The following is an 18,041-nucleotide window of genomic DNA, read 5'->3' as shown; positions in this document are numbered from 1 at the left end:
ATGATTTGCATGAAAAAAATAGAAAAATAAAAACAATTGCAATGCGTTGTCAGTGAACAATAGGAACTTTTGCCGCCACCCCTGCACAACTTTTATTGGAAGGAAGAACAGTATCCCCTAGTGAACAAAAACAGAAAAAATTGGTCAGTGAACATTTTGATACGTTCAGTATCAACATTTGTAATTGTGTGTGCGATTTGCCAGACACTTTAATTAGCAACATTATGATAATCGAAATCATAATGTGCTTTGCATTACGTTTCCCTCTAAACCTATTTGCTGTTTCAAATTAGTTATATAAACAAATGCGGTAATTTCTTAGAGACAGGGTTGAAATTTCACAGTTATTGGTTGTTCTTCTAATTTCTTAAAATAAAGAGAAAAGTGGCTCCAATGATTTTAACACAGGAGATCATAGAGAAGATGCAGCGTGCTGCTGCAGCACTTATCTGATTTCCGATCAGTTCAACCACCAGATTATCTGTGTGTGTTTGATAAGACATTTTTATGTTCAGGGTGAGCCGTGTGGCGGTTGATAAAACTTTTCTAATGCTCATAGTTGTGCGGTAATAGGACCCCCTTGCAAAAAAGATTTTGAATCTCAATGAGAGTATTCTGGTAAAATAAAGGCAAAATAACTTAAAATAAATGCATCAAACAGCTTAACGTGCACTCCCACCTTGAGAAGGACCATCACTGATTTGCACGTCGTAGGGAAAAAAGATGCAGGAGACACAAAAGTCTCTTTAATGTCATCTGGATTTTACCCGACTGCCGTGAAAAAGGCCAACAGGGCTTAGGAAGTTATTATTTTATACACTGGGAATCATTCAAAACCAATAGTAAAAATGACAGTCGAAAAAATAAGTAAAAGTTTAAAACAAATTATCTGATGTTAACTGAAAAATAGACTGCACAGAATAAAATCCAAACAGAAGGCTGCTGCCTAAACCACCACACTAAATGAGTTCACTGTGCAGAGGGTGGGTTTGCGTAATAGAGCAAGATTTGATTTGTTTGTTTTGAGTTCATACAACATGTTCAGCTTGTAAGTGGAATTAGAAACAAGGCCAGTGTTTGCTCCCTGTGCGCCTCCTCATCCACTCTGTATTTTTAGCCAGGAAGCCCCAGATAGCATGGTAGCCTCCCCTCCTGAACTCAATGCATTTTAAGCAGACTTATACTGGGCTTAACTTGTGCTGACTGAGTAAGCATGCTGTGCCATAAAGTCGCAGCAATTTAGTGCTCCGGTCCTCGCTCTGATACTCACTGCCTTCTCCTTAACTCTGTCCTCTTTAATGCGTCACACCGCAGCTACTCTCTCTTTTTACAATAGTGTCAGAGAATGTCAGAGTGCCCGCTATCTGCTGCCCTCAACTCTGTCTAACCTCCTGCAACATCCATGTCTAATTCCACAGGCCCTCTATACCAGGGATACTCAACTAGCTTTATTTGGGGGCCACTTTTGTAAAATGACAAGGAGGCCAGGGGCCAGTCACAGCAACCCCACACGTTTCTAGGATTATAGGACATTTCCTGGATTTTAGCACATGTCTAGAATTTTACAACAATTCTAGGATCTTAGGACATTTCAAGGATTTTAGGGTGTTTCCAGGATCTCAGGATATTTGTAGGATTTTAGGGTGTTTGTAGGATTTTAGGATTTTTCTCGGATTTTAGGATGTTTGTCACATTTTAGGACACCGCTCGGATTATAGGACGTTTTAAGGAATTTAGGACTTTCTAGGCTTTAAGGATGTTTCTAGGATGTTTGGACATTACTAGGATTTTAAGATGTTTCTAGGATTTTATGACATTTCTTAGATTTTAGGGCATTTTTTGGGATTACAGGTAGCTTCGAGGATTTTCGGATGATTCTAGGATTTTAGGAAGTTAGGATTTTATGATTTGGGGCTTAGCTTGGACCTCTGTTTGGGTTGCAGGGGGTCCACCACTAGCACTTTTTTTGATAAACAAGCTCTATGTTGCTGCTGTTTTATGCACTTTGGCATTTAGACTATACGAAAAGTACAAAAACAATTCCCGGTGTGAATCACTTTATTTTTATTGTTAATTAGAAAATGGCTCGGGGGCCACTTAACACCCTATCGGGGGCCAGATTTGGCTCATGGGCTGTAAGTTGAGTATCACTGCTATATACACTCTGCACCAATTTATAATGGGGTTTCCAGTACAGGCAGAAGTCTCTGCTCTCCAATAGTCTAAGCTGAATCTCTTCCTTTACTTTGGAGGGAAGAGCTCTGGCTATGTGACGGAAAAATTGATTAGTTGTGTTAACAAACCTTTATTGCCCTGGCGCTGAGCCAAATGACTAGCTCGGAGGAGGGAATGGCTTTCACATCAATAGGTTGTCCAAAGTCCACACTAAATCAAAACGGTGTTAAAAGTAATGTGAGGCCTGCTGTCTGGAGGGTAGAGCTGAAGGTCCCGTGAGTGTGCTTCTAATTTAGTGTGCAGCCACATTAAGGCAACACCTAATGATGACTCTGTGTGGTCAAGAGTAAGTTGGATTTATAGAATTAGGCTTTTAAGTTACTCCCATGTTTATTATCTCCACGTGGGGTAAGACTGGAAGGGATCATTTAATTTGGTTGTGTCTGTGTGCGTGTATTTATTTGTCCACAGATAATCTCACATACATGCTGTTTTGTTGACCGTTCTACTGTTATTGATTGATGACTCTTCACTCCTCTCAAGCAGCTAGAAAAAGACAACAAAATCAAAACAAATCGATAAATAAAATAAATCTATTAATGTGTAATGTCTTTCCCTATCCTCTCTGTCTAGTTGTCAGAAAACACATGACAGGAAAGTCGCTACAGATGATAAAACCACAGACAACTTCCCTGGCCGCATCAGGCGTAATCAGCGTTTTGTTAACTTGTTTGGTTTGAATGTAACAAATGTTAATTTATATGCAAAAGTCCTGCAGCTTTAATTGATTAATTCACTTAATTGTTTGGTCTATAAAATGTCAGAAAGTTGAGAAAAATCACTTTTCAAATCTAAAACCCCAAATTATTCAGTGCACTATCACACAATTACTTAAGCTGTTAATTAAAAGTTGGAGATTAATTTTTTTGTGGAGCAATTAATCAGTTAAACAGCTCACTGTTTAGGCTCTAGTTATTGTGCTTTCAGATTCATTTTGAGGAATTCACTTTTGGAACTTTTGCCGCCACCTCTGCACAACTTTTATTGGAAGAAAGAACTGCACCCTGTAGTGAAAAGTGATGAAAAGGTGGTTTGTAATCAGGTGTTGTTTTTTTCTGGGAAAACAAGTTTTTCACAACTAATGTTTAAAAGCTCCAACTTAACTCTTTGAAACCTGTAACATCACTTTTCTTGTGCTATCTGACGCTTTGAAAACTGAGCGAATTGGTTTGACGACCAACTTGGCAAGAAATATCCTACAAAGTGCAAAAAAATAGTAAACAGTAACAAAAAAGAGACTTTAAAAGGGGAGTAATTATTAGAAAATGATCACCAAAATAAATTTGTCCAGAAAAGTTTATTTTTAATTTTAATAATGTTATATTTAAAATTTTGTAAAATTTTAAATATAATAATTAAAATTAAAAAAAAAAAAAAAAAGACAAAATATATCATATTAATAAATATTTTTTCTTGTTTATTTTTTTATTTTTCACTTTTTGGAGGGCTTATTTTCAGGTAATTCTCTTGTAACTTGTTTTTTTTTTAATTACAAATTTTTGCTCATTTTTTTATGTTGCTTGTGGTTTTCTCCCCATGTTTTTTGAAAGAAATTAAAACAATTTGCTCAAGTTTTAAAGGCTTAAGTGTTATTCACCTACATGTGGCTGCAGAAATCTCAGAGACATCAGACATTCAGATCTCAGAGATCTTAAAACATGAGCAAATAAAGCCTGAACTACCATATATACATGACTAAACACAAAAGTTACATTACTTTAAGCTGGTGTCAGTGTTTTCCTTCTGCTTTCCGTTCTTCCCGCTGGTGACTGCTGTGTAGTTGGAAACATTTTCCTGTACTGTAAGAAGTCATTTCCAGCACTGTTACTTGCTCTCACACATAATGAAAAACTTTTACTGTTGTGAAAACTGCCGACGCTACATAATCCATCACAGTAACTGCCACGCCTTGATTTGGTTTTCTCAAAAGTTTCAGTTTTATTGCCGTTTGGTGCTGCTCCAGTGAAGTGTTTTCATATCAGTGCTCACACTATTTCAGTGTCAATCACCTCACACCCACAGGGGGAAATGCAATCACTGCCAGGAAATAATCCCTCAAAAACATATCGCCTTACAAACATGACTTACATTGATGTCTTCTTATTCTCAGGCTTTGTGCGGTTAGCGGTTCATTTCATGCTAGATCTGAGACAGTAGCTTTATTCCAAAAACAGTGAAACACAAGTCGGTGTTAAAAAAAAAAAAAAAAGTGTGACAGTAGCTATCAATGACTTCTGACTCTCTATTTGCCATTAAGCTAGGTGATTCTGTGTAGTCCTACATGTGGTCATGAGCTGTATGTGGTGGTTTCTCCTTCAGGTACGGCTCTGGTGGTGCAGTGGGACCATGTCCACCTACAGGACAACTACAACTTGGGAAGCTTCACGTTCCAGGCAACACTGCACAACACCGGCAGGATCGTTTTTGCATACAAAGAGGTCAGGACCCTTAATCAAACCAGTTTTTTTAATATCTTTCCTAAAAAAAAAGTTTTTGTATTTTATCATCAGTATCTGCAAGTTTCTAAGACACGCATGCCAATGTTTGTGTCCTCTTCTTTGTCTGAATCAACACTATTTCTGACAACATGAAACAGTTACAATGATTGAATGACATATTTGCTATTGTGTATACACCAATGCCAGCCTGCTTACATTGCACGAGAAATTAATAAAATTCAGATCCACTGAACTTTTATGTATAAAAAATTAAAAAAAAAGAAAAAAAAATCCATCATGCCAATTACATCTTTATGTAGATTAACAGCATTTAGTTGCAGCAACACTTAATTTAAACTCATCTTTTCCAGGCTTTCAAGACACAAGTGGAAAAGTCAAATACATCAAAACTAAACAACTACATCATGATTAGACACTGACTTTTAACTATTTTTGTGTTTTGCTGAAACATTTCATGGAAAAGTGACATTCTTAAATCATCAGAACATTAAAAAAAGACTCACTTTCCATTTCTAACAAATTACACAGCTCACATAAAGGTCTTTGTTACCCTTATTTCCAGGTGATTATACACTAAAAGAAACATTCTTATTAAATCATAATCTATTTCTGCCAGTATATTACCCTAAATCCTATGCAGTGGACCTTTAAAATGTCCTAAAACTTGCCCCATGTTCATGTGTTTACATTCTGGTCATTATACAGAAGAGAGAGACCAACATGACCAACAAAGTAATATGTTTAATGATTGCTGCCAATTAAGAAAATACCAATTTAAATCTTCATACTGTTTGTATTTGCTTGCTTTACCTGCAACGTCATTTTAAATATGTTATAGGTTTTTATATTAGATGTCCCTGTGGTGTCTGTAAACTCCAAATTTAAAAATTCCCAGATAAACAACTTAGTTGAACGGAGACAAAGAGGTGGTAATGAAGAACATTATGCAACAGAGACGGCTGCAGGAGTGTGAAACCTCAATAACTACATAATGATCTATCATAATTGCAATGGGATCATTATTGCGATGGTTATAACAGCAGGGCTGCTTCTTGTATGACTCAGGCCTCTTTTGTAATTTGTTATTTTCACATATTAAAGGAGCTGCTGGAGTTTTTTTCTAATAGGTGTTTCATTATGCTGCTGTTAATGGTCTGAGAAGAACAACCTGACTATTACATGTAATCTAAGTTTTACGTGATCTTTGATGATTAAAAGTTTTATTTTTATGCTTTTGAGTTGCAGCTCCATCTCACTAAGAATTTACCACTCACCAACTAAGTTTGTCTAGTTTAACTCCTTTTGCAGTGTTGTGTAAAATCGACATATCAGATTAAAATTTACTTGACCCTCGTTTTGGTCTGTTTTCTCTGATACAAGTCAGTCCTCATAAAGTTCATTTTAGTCGTCTCTGTGTCTGAAATGTTAAGAAATATTCTATGCACCAAAAATAGCCACAAGTTTATTGAAGGTGCATAATGCCTCAACAGAATCCTGTAGGAGATCATAATGAACTGGTTGACTTGTCGGCTCTGTCTGACTGTCGTGACCTGCTTCTATTTTCCAGTCTGTCCCAGACAGATTGTCGTGGTTCTGGTAAATTGATTTTCCTGTCTTCTATTTCAGATCCCCATAGAGGTGTCACAGATCAGCTCTGTCAATCATCCGGTGAAGGTGGGCCTGTCTGATGCCTTTGTGGTGGTCCACAAGATCCAACAGATACCCAGTGAGTCTCCAATACAAATTTCTAGCTTATATTTGCTTACTTGCTTAAAGAAAAACATTTGTGGTTGTGAACAAAGCAAAACATTTTAGGACGTTGTCTTGGGCTTTTGGAAACAGTGATTGACTTTTTTAAACATTTTCTGACATTTTTGTAGACCAAACAAGTAATCAGTTAATCCATAAAATAATCGACAGATTCATCGATGATGAAAGTAATTTAGTAGTTTTTGTGTCATGTTTGATGTTACAGACGAGCCGAAAAACAGGTCAGTAAACAGTAAAAAGCAGCATAGAGGCTCCATCATGGTCACTTCCATCTCTTTTTTATTCAGTCTCTCTGTCAAACATGGTGCAGACTAAATTTTGAACAATGTTCAAATAGTGTTGGGTGAAGACGGATGGTGTTTTTTGGTGGCCTGTAATTGCATTGCACCAGCAAGGGGTTTAGATTAGTGCATCCACCCCACTGCCAATCGAAACTGATCGGAGCTGGAGCCATTAAATACCCAATAAATACTGCAGAGTCATTTGTTCTGGTAGTGAATGCAGATTGTAACCTTTCATATTAAATACAAAAGCCAGATGTTAGTGGGTGTTAGTGGCTTTTTTGTGCAGTGGGAGAAGGTTCTAGATTAAACCATGCAACTGACTGTTGGATAAACCCTTTCCTTGTGCAGCCAAGGTACAATTACAGCAACCAAAACTCGGCACAGAAAGCCTGTCAAACTTTGAATTGTTCATCATGCCAAAGCTGTATTTATGTGACTGTAGTAAGAGATATAAAATAAGATATTCTGTTTAATAGTTTGGAGGCTTGTGTCTTTTTGTAGCCTTTTAAATACCAAAAACACAGGAGCAAATTGGCAGAAATGGATGTGTTAATTGCTAATGTAAGTGCCAAACGTTTATGTGATCTGAAGAAACTGCAGTCAAATTTGTTGTCCAAGGTAACATTGAATTTGTCATATCAGTTTGCTATTCCTCATCCTCAAAGCTTTCTGTCTTGTAAAAGTGAAAATACAAACAATAACACACAAACCTAACAGTTGTGGCCTGAGGCATTATGTTTTTGGGTTGTCGGTCCATCCCATTCTTGTGAATGTCAAATGTCCAGAACACCTTGATATGAGGGATTATTTTTTTCAAATTTGGCACAAACATCCACTTTAAGAAAAGTAGGAACTGATTCAAATTTGGTGGTTAAAGGTAGGGTTGGAAATTATATTTTTTTGTTCACCTGCCACTGTGGATGACATACCAAAATCCACCAGCCACTGAATAGACTACCACTGTTTGTTTTGAGTTTTTTTGTTTTTTTCACAGGCCATCACACAGCATTTGTGTGATGGCTGGTGCTATTTCCAACCGAGGTCAAAAGTTCAAAAAGTCAAGGTCACTGTGACCTTGCATCCGTCTCATTCTCATGACTGTGATATCCCTCAAGAAGTCCTTGAGGGAATTTCCTCAAAGTTTGCACAAATGTCCTCTTGGACTCAAGAACGAACTGATTCAGTTTTGATGGTCAAGGTCACCTTGAGCTAACCTCACCTTGACCTAACAAAACCTAACAAAACATGTTTTTGACCATAACTCAAGAATTCAGAGAGATGTGTGTGAAGCACCCATGTTTTCACGGACATTAGATGTAAACTCTAAGTGCAACTTGAGTGGTTTGCAGAGGCCTAAAACCACAAGGCAGTAACTCTAGTTTTGTAGCAAGCATCCAAACAGGTTGAAACAATTACCATTTTAATTTTTATGGCTTGCTAGCTCTACCCTACAAGGACAAAGCTGCTTCTCATGTCCTTACTGTACATGGCTCATCAATGCTAATTGGGACATGAAGCTTTATCCTCTAGCATGATATCATGTATGTGGTCATCAAGTATTTTTTAGATGCTTTCACAGTGTTTAACAGTAACTAATAGGGGCCGAGGCTTAGCAAAGGGTCACGTAGCTGACTGACTACATTGTTTCACCACTTTTTTATTTACCCTTTTAAGCTTTGCCTCATAGCTCTGAGTTCAGCCTGGTCTGTTTTGCTTTAGCCCCAACTGTCACCACCTCTTCTCTGACACTGTTCCACCTCTCTCAGTGGGCATAGCTGTGGGCACAGCTCCAGATCTGCCTCTCCCATTCGCTTTTGACTTACTGCAATTTAGACCCATTAAATTTAAAGCAAATGCGAGCAAAGGGGAGATACTTCAAACATTTTTATACACAGTCAGTCTCTCTCTCTCTCTCCCTGCCATGGGCTCTGATTCAAAGCCTGCCACAATAATGAGTTGTCAGTTTTGATTTATTCAGTAATTTAAACTCTGTTTTGATTACTTGTGTGAAACTTGGATAGCATTTATTTCAAAGTTAATAACTTGTAACTTTAAACCCAGTACATGAGAAGGGCTTTATTTTGTCCTTCACTTTGCTTCTTTATGTTGTATAGTGAGGCGATTAGAGCGAAATATGTCGTGAGAATGAATAGTTAGTAAAACAGCTCTCCAAAACAACAGCTCCTTTGAGTGGTGGGAGTTTCTGATATGGACTTTGTTTTCTGCCTCATCTGAAGCCTTTTCTAACAAAAAAATCTCTTTCTACAATATGTTGGCACTGACTGATTTGTCTATTGAACCTGTTCACGCAGTCCTTGTGGACTTCATAAACCCAGCTGCCTTTGATGCCTCTGACATAGCATGATGAAACCAGCGTGTGCAGCTGTTTGCTTATGGAGTGATGAAATCTTGAATGGGAGCAGATTGAGACTTAGGTGTTGTGTTGAACATGAGCGATGTCTCAGAGGAGTGCAAGCTTTCTTTATGTCATTTTATGATGCACAGCCAGCTAATGTGAGCTCCAAGAGCTGGATGAAAAATGAGAGAATGGGGTCCTAAACATGCACTTGATGGCTACATTTACAATATCTTGCTAAAAGACAAGACTTAAGATAACAAGTCTTATGGGAAAAAGTCATGCTCACCAGTTGGAGATCTAGAGGACAACAGAAAGAAAATGTAACAGAAGACTTATTTTAGTCCAACATAACCTAGTTTGGCTGCTTAGCTCGCATAAATGTTCAAATTTCAACCACTTTATTTTAACTTTTAACCTTACAAGACAAATTCCTGTTGGGGAGGAGGACTAACTGCTTTGTTTGGTAGCTAACTTGGTTATCGTTGGCTGGGATTGCTGTACTGTGGGGTTGCTTATGTTAGAGCAGACAAAGACTGTTAAATCAATTCCTTACATTTTTGCTCTCGGGTTTTGGGAAGTCACAGAAACTGTAGTATCTGTCTCACTACAGCGTCATGCACACTGCTTCAACATGTGTTTTTGATGAATAGTCATTTGCGATCTGCGATCAGTCATGACAAACAAAATCAAACTTGTGTAACAGAAACTAACAAAGCTTTGCTTTCTTGCTGTGCAACAAGCAGGTGATATTTTCAAAGTACACAGGTTCATGTCCATGTCTGAAGCAAAAGGGCGGGATTTGCATCATGCACCTGTCTGTCCAAAGGGCTTGAAGCGTGTGTCTATGGAGACAGCAGAGAATGCAAAATCTAAGATCAAATGTTCTTAGTCCATATATTGATGCAAATATAGGGAAAATGGCCCTTTAATAGGAGATTGATGGAACCAATGATGGGAGTAACCTTTAAAAAAAGCAAGAATCAGCAGTTTTATAGAGATGTAGAACGCCATGGTAGCATTCGTCCCCAGGTATTCAGTCCCTCTTGGTTTGATAGCTACAGTGTGACCTTGAGTCACCATTTCTTCTTGTACTCTACATATGAAGTAGAAATGTCGGCTGGAAAAGATGCTGCTGAAATCACAGTTCTTGGAGAGAAATAACACCATAATCTGAAAGTTATTATGTTTTATTTGATAGGGACAGATATAGTAAGCATAGACAACTGAAAACAGTTATCAGATGCAAGTATCATAAGCTGTTTTCTTATACGAATTTTAAATTTGGAGACAACAGGAGATTGTCTGTGTCAGCCACGCTCTCTCCTTCTGGAAATACTCCATTTGGCTGAGGCGAAGGTTGCAGGTGGATAGAGTGTGCAGAGGGCAGGACGCAAAAAGTATGCCACAGAAATAGCAGTGTCTTGTAAACCAAGCTGCTTGTAATTTGATCATAAACAAACCATTCCTTTGTCTTGTGATTGCCTTACCGACAGAAGTTCCTTAATTTTGTTGTCTCTCCAGTTAGACATTTTCATTGGAGTGTTTGTGTTAATGACTCGTCTTTTTCACCCTTGGATGTTTATATTTTTCTGGTTTCACCCAGTCAAATGGTAGAAATGGCATTAGTGCCCCCTATTGCTCGCTGTGAATTCTCCGGAAAGTTACCTGCTCTGTTCACACGTGGACGCAGTCAGACATTATGCAGACTCTGCACCAGAACGCTAGCAGGGTAAAATCTGTCAAATGTCCAGTCCAACTGATTTGGACATTTGCATTCTCACATACACCTTCTCTGGGTGATGTCTTGATAAGTTAACGGTTCCAGTGCATGTGCGAAACGGGATTTAGTATTTATAGCGGATTCTAGTTTGCAACACCAGACCCTGTGAGCTTTTAAACTGCCTCCAATTTAACTTTAGGGTCATCTTTCTGAAAGAAAAACATTTTGACATATTTTTTCATCATTTGTCAAGACAGTCAGATTAATAAATGACTTCTGCTAAGTTTTCCATGTCCTAAAAACATTAAGCCTTAACCTATCCAGAGATAAAACTGACAGGAGAGCCATGACCGCTGCAGGCTTTACCACGAGGAAGTGTTTCAACTCCGTTAAGTGTCTCTGCAGCCAATTACAGCATGGCAACCATGGAAACCAGTGTGACATTTTTAACCCACTGTAGCTTCGCCCTGGATAAGTGGCTCAAATAAAAGATTTTACACTGCCTCCAGGCAGCGCAAGACGTCCAGTAAAAGAAAGAGATGAGAGAAAATTTGTGGGTGTCCTGTGGCCAGAATGTGTAATTAACAGGTCAGCTACATGTGAAGACCCAGGCTTTAATGTACTTTATCTGTGCTGCATATTGCATAATCAGTCACAGTGAGTTCTTCAAATGAAGCCAAAACCACCCCCGCCCCTTTTATATCTTCATTCCTGTATCTGGATTAATAATCTTAATTCCCGGCGGGAGGATGCCAAAATTTGAGTGATTAATTCTATACGGTTGTCATTCTGTGTTTTTACTTTTAGGTTTCTCACTGCTGATCTCTGCTTAAGGAGAAATTGTGATTTAATGTCAGTGATATCGACAAGCCAAGAGTTTAATCGTGAGGTTAAAGAGGTCGATTGAACACATTGTGATATTTTGTGTAACAGTACAAACAGCCAGAGTGCTTCCTGATGAGCCGACAGTGCCAGCGTGCCATTTCATCAGTCTTTGACTCTGCATCTTCACATTTCATTTCCATTGATTTCCATGCAGTTCTTTTGTATGGATGAGTAAGCAATAAGAGGCTGCCTAGTATTGTGATTTAATCAAAGCGGGGATGTAAACACAGGCATTTTTCATTATATTTTATAGCTCAAGAGTGCAGCTGTTTGATAGCATCAGTGGAAGGTAGCTAAATCCTCATTAGTCGTTGTTTATGTTGTGGCTGAGACCAGGCTATAATTGATCTGATTTTCGGCTTCCTCCCAACTACAAACCAGAGGCCAGCGAGGCTGCACAGTCTGCCCACACATCAGCAGCCGCAGGCTGGGGAACTGACCTTCCTCTGGCCCCCACCGTGTCATTAGGCACCTGATAATCCCTCTGCCAGAGGCAAGAGGAAGTCAGGCACCAGGGGAGGAGAGGAGGGGAAAGGAAGGGCGGTTTTATTCTCAGGTTAGACCGAACTGGCTCACATTTGCTGCTTTGATCAGCTGTCTTGTGTGTAATCAGACCAAGCAGGTCTGCAGGGAAACAACATCCGATCACATGAGAAGAACAACACTGAAGCCAGCAGTTCATTCAACCAAGCAAAGAAAGTAACCTTGAATAGTGTTGAAGGAGTGGTGTAACATTTTGGGAGATACTCTTATTTGCTCTCATTAAACAATGTAAACTGATTTTTTGCTTTTAGATGCAGTGGTATTATAAAAAGATCATTGTCAATGTTACATATAAAGCTACATCCTACAACTTTTGCTGGAACTATGACTACAGTATATCCACACAGTACATGAGACAGATAATCATTGAAGAAATCATTTTCCTCCTCTGCACAGTGCAGTAACATTTTCTAAAATCCACAGCGGTGACACGTGAACGAAATTAGCACTGGAGAATATTCATCTCCCACTCACTTTCATTCAGTGTGAGTACAGAGGTGAATAAAGTATTTGCTTCTGGCTGCAAAGCAAATTATCATCTTTGCATCTGATTGAGTTCAACTTTGACCGTAAAAGTCGCAGCATCAACCAACAGCTAAGAAGTATGTTTGGACGACACAATGATTGTTGCCATGTTTTTTTTGTTGTTGTTGTTTTTTACAACATTTTTGGGCTTGTTTGCTTGCATTAGATAGGACAGATTGAGCGTGAAAGGGGGAAAGAGAGGGGACGACTTGCAGCTAAAAGCCGCAGGCTGTAGTCGAACCCGCTGCCGCTGCAGCAAGGACACAGCCTCTGTACATGGGCAGTCGCTTTATCAGGTGACCTAATGGGCGCCCCGGTTGTTGCCATGTTTAACCAAGTTAAATTGTATGATATTGGCGGTGAAAAATATAACCTGCCCCACAGGAGAGATGCTTTTGGGCAGTAAGTCGAGAGATATACGATACGATTTCATATGATCCGTATACTTTATCAGTTTTTTTCAGTCAACGCTGAAATTAATTGTGCGTCCTCAGACAGCTGTTCACACACAAATTACACATGCAGTTAATTAAAAAAACAGCACATACACATAAGGATGCACCAAACAGTCTTGACCATGTTACGCATTTTATAGTATCCTTAGATTCAGATCTTGATTAGCAGACATTGATTTTGGTTTAGCAACAGGGTAGACGGGCGTGTAAACAAATTTTTCTGCCTGTTGTGTTTAAATGGAGGGACTGTGCATCGCCTGTAAGAGGGCAGAAGTTGGTACTCTCTGTTTAGAACTTGCAAGGAATCAGCAGAAATGCTGTCAGCAAGTCTGAGCGTGCTCTTGTGTGGGTCTCAACCAAAATCAGTGTAATCCCAGGATAATTCATCTTACACACGATACACAGTCATCCTGGTCAGACAAAACGATTATATCAATCACTCGTGACTTAAAGTAAGACTTATACAGAGCTTGCCCAGGACGTGGTTTGCAGCCGAGCAGCGCACGTTTGTAGGCATAGCACATAAGAAAATGGAAAATGTACCAATAACATATTTTGCGGTATTTATTTGCAAGCTCTGTTTCTGTCACATCAGGCACACTCTGTTACTCGCCTGCAGTCACTCACGTGTTACTAAAATGAGAACATTTGTTTCAACTGGTGGGTGGTGTTTCGTTTTGGTTTGACTGTTTTCAACATTGCAGCTGGATTTTTAAAAAAAATTCAGCTAAACAGTACACTAAAATATGTGTCTGTAAACATTTGAGGCCAGAGATAGGCAATGCAGTAACAAAATCTTGATTCGTATTTGATCATTCTTCTCACATACTATATGTCTCAAATACTAATGTGTAGTAACAATCTCAGCAAATATGACAAAAGGTTATTTTTGTAAAAGTTATCAACCACAGCTTTATGTATGAAGCAGGTCAGGAGACAGTTAGCTTAGCGCTGTAAAGCCACAGCATTTTTATTTGCATTCTTTTTTGTTTGGACTAAACAAATGAGATGCAACATTAATTAGTAAGCTTTAGAGTTGCTTGTAAGCAGATTTATTTTTGGACAGAGACAGGCTAACCGTTTCCCCCTGTTTCAAGTCTTTATGCTAAGCTAACTTCCTCCTGGCTGTTGCTTCATATTTTCTGGACAGACCCGAGAGTGGTATCGATCTTATCTTATTAAGGGAGCATTCTAAAATCTCATATTCGATTATTTAAAACTGTTTCAGCATGTGACAATACTCCATAATGAATAAGACTTGCAAGTCACTGCCTGCTGTGTATGTTACACAGCCACAGTCTGGTGTATTGAATTTCAATTTTGTAGCTCATTGGTCAAGCAAATATAAGTGCTATAGAAAATGTCATGTATTGAGTAATGCCACGATGCAAGTCGCAGTGCATCTCAGTGATTTATCCTACAGATTTACCGTTTCATTCCTGGAATGCCTGCAGAGAAACTCACATAACAATCCAATTAGGATTTAGATTAACCACTATATTAACGGCATCAAGGACTTATTATCAGATCTGTTTAGATGCTCGGCAGGATAAGAGCCTTTTTGACTTCAGCAAAGGCTTTATTTCATCCTCCTTTCTTTTCATTTCCACTGATGGGAATGAAGATGCATGGCCAGCAAAAGCCAGCAGCCCATTTTACACTGGCCCGCCTGTGCTATAAGGGCCAGAATGCAATGAGAGTCAATGATGTATCCTATCAATCGCTCCATCTTTCCCCGGCTGATGACTTGCTGTTACAGATGACTGGGAAGGCAGCCTTTCAACGGGGTCTGATTGATATCAACTCCCAGGGGAAATTGCTACCGTCCGTTGCCAGATCATGGGCTGATGTTTGGGCACAAAGAGAGGGAAGAATTAAAGTGCTGTGGTAGCATCCCATGTGACCTGATTCTACCTCCTGCTGTCTTTCCTCTTTCTTCAGGGACCACTTGTCCCAGTTTTTTTATCTCTGGGTGGGAGATTTGTGATGGTTTGTTCTTGTTCTTACTGTCTCCTCTTTCTCCGTTATGTAGACGTGAGGCGGAGGACAATCTACGAATACCACCGCGTGGAGCTGACGAAGACGAGGATCACTAACTCTACAGCTGTGGAAATGCTGCCTCTACCCAGTAAGAGGACTTTATAGTAACAGCTTTTTTCTCAGTCAGGGCTGATTTCTGGACATTATTTGATGGATTCCTTGTCATTTTTCCTTGGTTGTATGTTAATTCAGCTATTGATCGCAAAGTTGAGATTTGACCCGTTTTGCCCTTTCTGCTCTCCAGCCTGTCTCCAGTTCACCAGCTGTAGCACGTGCATCTCCTCACAGATCAACTTCAACTGCAGCTGGTGCCATCGACTCAACAGGTACTCTCAAACTCTGACTTTTACTCTCTCAACAAGGGCTGCGACTAATTATTGTCATAATTAACAAAACTACAGATTATTTTTTTCAAATAAGTGAATCATTTTGTCCATGAAATGTCAAAATTTGACATGACATGACAAAATGCTTGTTGTCAAACTGTCCAAACATTTATGTAAACTGCAAGAAGCTATAAATAGACACACACTTAAGTCTGCATAATGATATGGTTGGCAGGTGTAGTTTCAATAGAAAGAAGATAGTTCCTACATGAAACTGCTCACAACAAGGTCTGTTGAGTATCTTGAGTAACCAGGTCATGATTTCTGTAAAGAGACATTGCTGTTTGTCTGTTTGCTGTGGGTTTGTCTGTTTGTTTTTTGGCACTTTGAGCACCACAAGCCGAGTGCCATCTCGTCTCATTAGGGTTAGGGTAACCCGGCCAGCCACAGTGAGCTGACACCAGGATGTGCACCGAAATAGAAATGTTCCTGATCAACACTTGATATTAGAATAACATTTGGTTAAGGCTAAAGTTACTGTACTGTGAATCTGCACCTATCTGTAGTCGCCAAAGTTCACACATTTCTTGTTGAAACATTTTGAATGAGACATTTGAATGGTGTGAAACTCCATAAAGCTTTCTGAAATATCTCAGCTATCATTGCAGTAGAATCATATTCAGTGAATGCAGCTCTACCATTTAGACGAGACAGCAGCTCATTTTTAACATTCATTCAACTCACACCTGTTCTGTCAACCTCTGCTCCGCTTTTCATCTTATCCTTCCCGTCTCCCTGCACTTCAAACCAAAGTAAATATTTGAGCTGCTAAAGAAGTGTTAGCGTTCCCCCCCAGAATTTCCTGACAGCTGAAATGTGAGCTGCGGTGGGTTTTTTTTGTTTTGCTGGATAGAAAAAGTTAGAGAGAGAGAAAGGAAAAATAAATTATGGAGAGATATCCACAGACTCAATGTGAGGAAAGTTTCAAGGCACAAGTCAGTGGATGTTTACTGTCCTGATAAATGTGTAGCCTGAATTTGAAAATGTGTTTTTGGAGGTTGCTCAGTCAGACTCGGGGCATCCACCGTCTCTTTTGTATGCATTTTGAATGCCTCATGCATGAAATATTAATCTCCCACCATTTTATTTTGGACTCATCATTTATTCTGTGAGTAACGTGGTTGACTGGAGAAATGTGCAGCACTTATGCTCTGTCCGTCGAGATTTGTTATTTAGGACTTGCATTGAATTCGACTTCCCTCTGCTCTGCATCTTAAATCCGCCCGCTTTTGACAGAGACAAACTAATTTACAGAGCAGCAACATGAAGAAGTGTTTTTCCACTCAGCAATTTATGGACACTGTGGAGAGATACTGTACGCCTGTAGCAGTGATCTCATTAAGCTACATTTTAATTGGCTCTCTAACTGCATTAATATCTGACTGTTGAGCTGTTCTTTGCCCTTTGTGTGCATCAACCGCTTCCTCTGAAAACATGCTTTAAACACGCATTAATTAAAAACAGTGGCGAACTTGTTGGCTCGGGGGTTAATGAAAGGCGCTGACATTTTAAGAGAACAACCCTTATGAACTTCTCTCACAGTGAAGTGCCGGGAAGGTGAGAGCGCAGCGCCTCTCTCATGTTAACTTCTGCACTGAATCGGTCTGTTGTGTCTGATGTGTGCAGCCGCTACTGAAGCAGGTTAATAAAGCATGACAGACGTCCACGTTGGGCAGCGAGTGCCTGTGTAGCCCAACATTTATGCGTTTAGAGGAACTGAAGGGACTTGTTTACCCAGAGAAAACAGCTTGTGAGCATCACAAATGCAGCTCATAGAAAATTAATGGACGTTAAGAAGATGAATATTGAGTTTTAATATGTCTTAGTCTCCTGGGAAATTGTTATTGCATATTTTTATGTTGAGAAATGGCGTGATGACAAGATCATCATTCTTTTTTCAGCTGTCATTGAACTGCTAAACAGTCAGGAATGGAAGTATTCATTTTGTGTTTCGCTTCAGTAATTTAGAGAATGCAACAAATTGTGCAGGGTAAAGAGGAGCAAATATCTTTATATTTTTTATATCTTTATGTTTTTTATAATTATGAATGAAAATGACAAAAAAAATGAATAAATAAATGAACAGGGTTTGCTGGGATTACATATCTCTGCAATTCAAAACAGCAGCCAGCTTTCCACCCAGAGGTGACTGTTGCTGTGAGCGCGATGTTACGGTTATTCTATCTGTTTGCCTTTACCCATTTAGTCAAAAAATCCACAGTACTGATGATTATTTAACAAAAATAATGTGTAAATGTTTTGAAAAAACACAAAAATAATCAAGTCTACAGTATCAATGCAATATTTGTATTGAGATATTTGATCAAAAATATTGGGACCTTTGATTATTTCCATACTTTAAGAGCAGTATTTGAGAAAA

General features: G+C 39.0%; 1 protein-coding gene across 1 annotated transcript in view; it reads left to right on the top strand.

Moving 5' to 3' along the window:
• The window catches only part of plxdc2b (plexin domain containing 2b), a 101,601-nt gene that overhangs the window by 73,197 nt on the left and 10,363 nt on the right, over window positions 1–18,041 (top strand). The window contains exons 6-9 of the mRNA XM_042510878.1: window positions 4,555–4,673; window positions 6,321–6,420; window positions 15,268–15,363; window positions 15,520–15,601. Coding sequence (XP_042366812.1) covers window positions 4,555–4,673; window positions 6,321–6,420; window positions 15,268–15,363; window positions 15,520–15,601 — 397 coding nt within the window. The remainder of the gene's footprint in view (window positions 1–4,554; window positions 4,674–6,320; window positions 6,421–15,267; window positions 15,364–15,519; window positions 15,602–18,041) is intronic.

The sequence above is a fragment of the Plectropomus leopardus genome, chromosome 21 (genome assembly GCF_008729295.1).
Source record: "Plectropomus leopardus isolate mb chromosome 21, YSFRI_Pleo_2.0, whole genome shotgun sequence".
NCBI lineage: Eukaryota > Metazoa > Chordata > Actinopteri > Perciformes > Serranidae > Plectropomus > Plectropomus leopardus.
Note: the sequence above shows the minus strand (reverse complement) of the source record. Positions and strands in the feature narration are given on the sequence as shown.